Raw genomic sequence first — 8439 nt, forward strand, 5'->3', positions numbered from 1 at the left:
GTGAGCCCTCCTCAGATCTCCTTCTGGAATTTCCTCGTGCTTCCCTGGGCGCGCTTGAGGCTGGTTGGGAGCTGGGAGTCGAAGTTCTGACCGAACGGCTGTACTGTTGTTCGGCTCTAGGCATTTCTCCGAAGTTTGCCTCTCGATGGTGCGATGAAGGAATAGAGTTGGCTGTCGGAAGTCTGTCCGAGTGGCTATTCCTGGACCGATTACCCCGGGGGGAGTTATGAGTCTCGCCTTGCCTCTTTCCGACGTTAGCGTCGGTTGTAAGAGGGGGTAGTCGGGCCAACACATCCTTGATCTGCTGATTAGCCATTACTAGTTGGCTCCTCAGTTGAGCATTCTCCATCTCCACCGCAGTGTAATAACCTAGGTTTGGATTAGGCGGCCGGGGCGCCGAACTTCTAGTGTCATCTTGGCCCACCGGCTGCTTGCCCGGCCGCTGTTGGACCTCAGGAATTTGTTCGCCGGGGATGGCGATATGGTGAGCCTCCTGCCCATCATGTTGTTCCGTCTCGTTACCGTGTCGGGATCGAGTGGCCACCATAGTTGGACGTTTGCGACAGCACCAATATAACTAGCTTTCAATGAAAGCACCAAACTGTTGACGCGGTTCTTCGCCAACAGGTAATTAAGAAAAGAAAGAGGAAGGGATTAGTGCTTATGTTGAACCAAAATAGATGAATGATCTTGGAAATGGAATGGTGACACAAAATACATTTTTTAGGTGGTTCAAAGGTTAAAATCCTTCTACTCCACCAGTCAATATTATTGCTATATGCTTGGTATTCTTTTACAGGGTATTTCTTACACAATCGAATCCAACCCTTTATAACACCCAGGGTCTCCATATTTATAGGAGAGGGCACCTGGGAGTTGGTAAGAAGGTCATCCTGTGACCTTCTTACCTATCATGTTAACTCTGTGACATTCATGAGTAATTCCTAAAACCTGACACATAAGTGTGGTCTAATCAATAGGTAAGGGGATAATGGGCCGCACGGCCCAACCCAGTCGTGGGTATCTGAATACACACGTTCATGCTGCGTGTCCGAGAAGTCAGGGATATATCAGACACGTGATGTCTGATATATGCACGTTTACCTTGCGTGGTTGACTTTATAAAAGGTCACAGTCTCCAACTCTAGCTCGTACCACGAGCTGGATGCTTCCCTAGACCTGTGGCCTTCAGAGTTCAGACTCAGTAATCTTAGCAAACCCTTAGGTTACCTCGGGCTAAGGAGTAGGATCTTACGATGGCAGCTCCGGTCTTGGGGATGTCTACGTGGTAGTCATGATTAGGTCGTATCTCAGCTCGCTAACAGCCCGTGAGAAAATCATGGCGTACAAGTGTCATGTATAAATTTAATTATTGATAAATTTTTTTATTTTATATTATATATATAAATTAATATTATAACTATTAACTAATGTATATTTGTAGTTATGTAAGAATTCATCAACTATGAATACGAAAATGAAAATAAAGATCAATGTAATTTCAACTTTATGATAAGTAAAACTAAAGAAAGAAAGACAAAAAACACACTTGAATAATATTGTCACATATTAAGATGATTTGAATTCTATTGTTGTTTAATTTGTACACTATCAATAATAAGTGATGAGTCTTATTTGGTAACATAATATTTGGAAATTATTAAAGTAGTTGAAAAGCTTTAAATGATCATAATTTTATTGTATTTTAATTTTAAATTCATCACTTTTATTGACTTAGCATAATAATATTTTATTTAGGTTTTAAATTCAACAATTGTATTAAAATTTTTACCTCATTATATTTATTTTACTTGTTTATAATTTGTTTTTTACTATAACCCAGGGTGTAAGCAAATGCATATTGTGATATCTAAGGCAGTGAATTCTTGGTAAAAAAGTTATACTTCATAAAGTGTTTAATTTGATATATTAATAATAAATTCAACTTGTAAATGAATAATATTGTATAATATATATTATAGTGAAGTTTCATTTATAAAATGTTGGTTTTGTTGTTCTTACCAGTGCCAGAGCCAGAAGTTATGCTCTTTGAGGACTTGAACAAATATTAATTCAAAACTAACAAAAATAACTAATAAATTGTCCTTATAAATTTTCATGTTCAACAAAATAAAATAGGACATTGTCATAGAAAATAAAATATAAATTACAATCTGCCTCGACGGGTTCATGTTTTGAAATCGTTGCATGACAACTTCATTGTCAAGGCTATTGAAGATGTCTTTTTCAATGTACACAAGTAAACACTCATTCATCCACTATCTCCCATTCGATTACGCAATCTATATTTCAAAATATTCATAGAAGAAAATACTCTTTCCATCGTAGCAGTAACAACAGGTAGAATCAATGCCAATGTAATAAGTCGATACACCAGTGGATACACAATATTTTTCTTTATCTCAACCATTTTTTGAGCAAGATCGCCAATACTTTTTAAAAACCAAGAGCTTCTTAGTAGAACGTACATCAATAATGTAAGTTTCAAGTTGATCATCGAGTATCATAAGCTCAAAAGTAGAAAATTCTTTGGGATAATACTCAGCGAACCAGACCAATTTTTTTTGTCAAAAGCTACAAATGAATCACCAGGGCACAAAGAAGTACTTCGGTGTTTACCTCATTGAAACATTCATTTAGCTCTTGAAGTTTGATATCAATAACAAAAAAGAACTCCACACGATAGTGATGTAAATTTGTCATTTCTTGAGTTTTGCGCCTTGATCGACCTTGGGCAACAAATGTATCATCCATATCAGGAACATCCACATTATATTTAGCACAAAAGGTTGAGACTTGATTAAGAAAGGAATCCCATTCATTGTCTCTCATTGCTTGTAATCTTTTCTTGCAACTTTCCACTAATTTCATGGCATTTGCAATATCTTGATCTTTTCTGTGTAGTTCTTTTGACAATTCATTTTTTATTCCCAACAATGCTTTCATTAAATGTAGACTGAATATAAAATCAAAGGTTAACATCAAAGACAATAAATTACTTGCTTCAAACCTTTGTTCAGAGTTTGCTTGGCAATCGCCTACTATTATTTGAAGAACATTAGTTATAGGGGAGAATAAGTTAATCAAGCTTACCAATGTAGCATAATGTGAACCCCAACAAGTATCACCGGGACGTTTAAGATTTGTTTCTTGATTTAGCCCTCTTCCACTTGAAATTTCACCACACTTGAGTGCTTCAGAAATAATAACATCTTGGTTTTCTCTAAGAATATCACAACGCTTAGAAGAATACCCAACAACATTTATCACCATAGTTACCACACTAAAAAGATAAGCAACTAGAATATGTTTCTTTGCGACAACTACAAGAGCACGTTGAAGTTGGTGACCAAAACAATGAACATAAAAAGCTGATTTATTCTCATTCAAAATAAGTGTTTTAAGACCATTGAAGTCCCCTTGCATATTGCTTGTCTCATCATAACCTTGTTCCCGTAATTTAGATATGCTTAATCAATATCTAGAAAATAATTTATCAGTAGCACCTTTAAGTGACACAGCTGTAGTATTGGCCACATGTTTAATTCCCACAAATCGTTCAATCACATGCCCATTTTTATCTACATATCGTAACACAACGACCATTTGCTCTTTAGTTGAAATATCATGAGATTCATCAACTAATATAGAAAACAACGCATATCCTATTTCTTTAATAATGATATCAAGTGTTTCAAAAGCTGCAACCCTCACAATATTTTTCTGAATATCAGGTGATGTTAATTTTAAATTCTCAGGAGCATTTGTCAATGTAACTGCTTTGATGTCTTCATTATGATCAGCAATAAATTTTAAAATCTCAAGAAAGTTATCTTGATTACTCAAGTCTTCAGACTCATCATCACCACGAAAAGCAAGCCCTTGTTGCAATAACAAATGAATACAATCAACTATTGCTTCCAAACGACTTCGATACTCACTATGAGCTTGCTTCGATTGTTTTGCAAAATATGTTTGAATATGTTATTTTTCGTTCATTAACGCTTCACACATTTTCTTAGCTTGATTATGAACACTAGATGGATCTCCAACATGAGTATAAAGTCTTGCTTTTCCATTTTTGAAATTTCTGAATCCTTGACTAACAAATGAATCACCACTTGATTGTCCTCCGCAATTTGATTTAAACAGATAACAATACAGATAAAATGCACCATATTTTGATACATTATATTCAAGCCAATTTTGAAATTCCTCATAACAAGCACCGTTGAATGCTCTTGATTGAGGTCCAACTTTTGTAGATGGAAATGGCTTGAGGTGAGGTTGACAAGGACCTTTTTGCATATATGCTCGCTGAACTTGATCACGAATTTTTAAAGGATGGTCCATAGTTGGGATTCTCAATCCTGTGTCACTTTCAAGATCTTCAAGATTTATGTTGACATTCGCATAACTTGGTTTTGTAATTTTACCATTATTTCCTATAGAAGTTGAGGAATTTTGTATACTTTTAAAATTCATCTTCATACCTATTGTAGTTAAATATATGAAATATTAATAATAAGACTTGTGAATATGATTATAATTATGAAATATCAGAATATTACATAATTAGAATCTTAAAAAGGAAGCAAATAAACTGCTATAAAACACACAACATACCTCAATAAAGATTCGATTTAAAGTAATTATAAATTTGCATTTCTTTTATAAATTTAAAAATTATATCATAGAGCCACTTTTTCTCATTGAAGTTTATTAATTACATTTAGTGTTGTTCATGGTTGTTTTCATGCCTCTTTTTCAATTTTTTATTTGTAGCATTGTTGTAAGAATTTTTTTTATCTAGTTTATTGGTTTGTGGTCCCTTGTTCTAATTCTATGGGATGACTCAAGAAAAGAAAAAGATATATATATATCTTTATACGGCATCTAATTTCTAAACAAATGCAAATAGAAGAAAAAAAATCAATCACTAACAGAAATTGAAAAGCAAAAGAAAGAAAAACAAAATTAACTACTTTGTTGTGCAATTGGTTATATATTAACTACTTTAAACTATTTATTATATTAAAAAAAAAGTAAAGGAAAGAAAGAAGAAGTTACTCACTTTTGCAATTGGTTGTGCTATTTTCTAAGATCCTTTTGAATTTGGCTCACACTTGCCTCACCAACCAGGGACGTATGGCTTGTTCTCCAGTTCAAAGGTTTTTTTTTTTTTTTTTGAGATGATAGCTTGATCTCAAAGTTTATTTTCTTTCAGTGTAAAAATTTTGGTTTGAGAAGGAAGTTTCTAGAGACTTTGAAGAGACTTCCTATAAAAGAAAAATAATAAAATCTAATAGCCTAATAGGAAACAAATAGAACCGTACAATTGCTTGTGTATTAAATGTATAATTATCCTTTGTTAATTTATTGGGCTGGGTTTGGTTTGAAATAAATGGGCTTAACAAATTTAAGTAATGCCTTATGTTTTATAATAGCTATATATTTGTTTTCTTTTAATAAATATATACATATAGTAATGAAAAAAAGACAAGAATTAATAAATATGTATATGTTATTTTTTTTTAATAGTTTCAGTGAGAGTTTAAGCCTACCCAAATGCTTGACTGACTCTGATTTAATGTAGTCTCTAGAATATTTATTGAGTTGCACATAAAGACAAATGCTTTCTCATGAAATAAATTGCACATGTATAGTCTCACATAAAATATCAAATTTAAAATAAAATGACATAATAAAGCAATAATGTTGTATTTAAATTATCAATAAAACAATAATATATTTCACTTTAAGAATCTGATTTCATTTAAAATTAGTTAGTTTTTTTAATATTTAAGAATATAATTTTTTTTAATTACAAATATATATAGATAGTTTGGAGTATTGACTAATAGTTATATATTTTTATACAAATAAAATCTTATTTGATTTTTTTTTATTCAAATTTATACCTTGCATATACAATTTTTTAACTTCAAAAATAATTTTTAATTTCACACGTAATTTTGTAATGTTGTGTTTAATCTTAATTGTGAATAATTTATTTTAGAGAAAAAAAATCTTTATAGAAATTTTAATAAAATTTAATTTGTATCAAGTAATTTTCTTATTATTTTATTTAAATTTATATTATTTAAGATATATTTTTTATTATAGTGGCAGCAAATATTTGCATGTCGTATAGTTGAGCTTGTAAAACTAATGTCTTATATGCCTCATATTTGTTTTACGTATAAACTCTCATTCGTACATGGTATCTATATATATATATTTATATATATAAAACGTGCATTTGTTTAGTTTTATTTAAAAAATTTACTAATTATTTTTATTAAATTTTTATGAATGTCATATAAATTTTAAATAAATAAACAATATTATAGAAAAAAGAACGGCATAAATATATTAAAAGAAAAATTAAGTCAAAACATTATTTATATTTTTTAATAATAATAATATGATAATCTTTTAGTATAATTAATAATATCTATGTTGACAATATTTTTCGTCAACTAAAAACAAGAACAATTAAGCAAGATTAATAATATAGAAAGAAAAGAAAAACATAGATTTTTTAACGTGGTTCAGTAGTTAAATCTACCTAGTTCACGAGTCACTTTCATTAAGATAATCTGCGTTAAAAGCCTGAATGCAATTTCACAAAGTTTGAGTACAAGATTTGAGCGTCCCCTTACATGACTACACTCCAGGGTATTTAAAGAACTAGGTTTCAGATACCCTCCTCCATGATTTTGGGATGGATTTATACAAATATCTTATTTGAATTTGAATTACAAAAGACTCAGTCAACAATACAATATCTAAACTAATCCCCAAAAATAGAGATAATTTACTTGAATATTACTTTTTGATTCTCTTCAACGTAATATTGAGCTGATGTCAACATTCTTCGAGCTGACTTATTTCAGTTATTCTTTCGAGCTAGTTTCCTTGTGTTTGAGCTGAAATAATAAATTAGTTCGTAATTATAGAAATATTATTGATGATAATAATATTTGATTGTGATATCTCCAAGCTCACTCCCTGAACAAGTATATTCTATTCTCAGAATAGGATATAGCATTTGCCTCCTCAAAAGTATCTGCTTGAATCTTAGTAGGAGAGACTTTTGAATTTCCCTCAACGAAAATCGTGCCCACCTACTTCACGAAAGTGCATATACAGCATGCTCCAATTGGCTATGCAATGGTACTCGATGTATTGTTGTTACTTTTTCCCATGCACATTTTTTCTACAATTTCTCTTAAATCCCCATCCGTTAGATTTCAATCTCACAGTCAGGATCACTTTGACCTTTTCATCTATATATACCATTCTCCTCCTTTAAACTTTCCCACTTTATCATCATCCCTCCAAGTTTCTAATCCTTCTCTTTCTCTCTCAAGAACCAGAAAAAATTGAAGTGTCAATCTCTTCAAATCGTCACTGTTCTTCAAAATTCTTGGGTCTTTGCACTTCGATTGAATTTCGTGCACACATCTAATCAAATTTTCAAGTAAGTTTTCCAACTTCTCTTAGTGTACAGAATTTTCATGCTTGCGGTTTTTGTTTTCGATTCTCTGTTCTTGAAGTTCTTGGATTTTTTTAGAAAAAAGTGTGGGTTTGATCAGTTATGGGGTATAGGAATTCACAAAAAGTTATTTTTGAATACAAAAAATTATGGGAGTAGACTTAGATATGGTTGCATATTAGGGAAGTGTTGTGTTTGGTTTTGTATGATGTTCAAGAGTGTACAATTTGGATAATCGTGCTCAGATTTTAGGAGCCTGCAGCTTTAACCATCATACTCTAGTTATATCCAGATATTTTAGGCTAATGTAGGCTCATAAATCAAGCTATTTATTCTTCTCGTATCATATATGCTTTTGAGCTCTATTCCGGCCCGAGAGGACCTTCACCTATACTCTTTCTCTTGGTATATGTGACGCCCCAATTTCAAGAAGGAAGGGTGGGGTTCTCAGCTCGGGCAATCCCGTACCGGAAACCTAGTCCCCGACCTGAGTCTCCCTTTTCTTGAAAGCAAAGGTTAATCCGTGAATACAACGAAAAAGTCAAGAAGGAAGATGTCCACAACTCGTTTAGGCGTGAAATTAGGAAAATCCAAGAAGGGAAAAGAAAAAGACTTCGCCTTGCTGCCCAACTCGAGCTTTCCTCTGCTAGAAAAATCCCTTTAGCTCGTCCTCTTGACCCAACTCTAACTGTTTCTATCACTTTTCTCCCAAGTGTGCTCGAATTTGATATAATGGCTGCCGAGTCTTCCTCCTCAGTAGGAAAATCCAAGCAACCCTAAGGGGAGTCACCCATCCCTGAGTACAACCCTTGAATCAACAAAAATGTTGTCATCCCCAAAGCCACCTACTTCGAGGCCGAGCAATACGAGTCCTCAATCAAATCCATCAGACAAGTGTATGATATTTTTTCTAGCCA

General features: G+C 32.6%; 1 protein-coding gene across 1 annotated transcript; it reads right to left on the reverse strand.

Annotated features, from left to right (window-relative positions):
- Positions 1-2595: 2595 nt before the first annotated feature.
- Positions 2596-3447, reverse strand: LOC133800077 (uncharacterized). The gene has a single exon (XM_062238051.1). The coding sequence runs from the start codon at positions 3445-3447 to the stop codon at positions 2596-2598; it is 852 nt and encodes a 283-aa protein (XP_062094035.1).
- Between the last annotated feature and the right edge of the window lie 4992 nt (positions 3448-8439).

This window comes from Humulus lupulus, chromosome 9 (genome assembly GCF_963169125.1).
Source record: "Humulus lupulus chromosome 9, drHumLupu1.1, whole genome shotgun sequence".
NCBI classification, from domain to species: domain Eukaryota; kingdom Viridiplantae; phylum Streptophyta; class Magnoliopsida; order Rosales; family Cannabaceae; genus Humulus; species Humulus lupulus.

Excerpts from the sequence above, each read along its gene's own strand:
- LOC133800077 (XM_062238051.1), bottom strand. The coding sequence starts at position 3,447 with ATGCAAGGGGACTTCAATGGTCTTAAAACACTTATTTTGAATGAGAAT.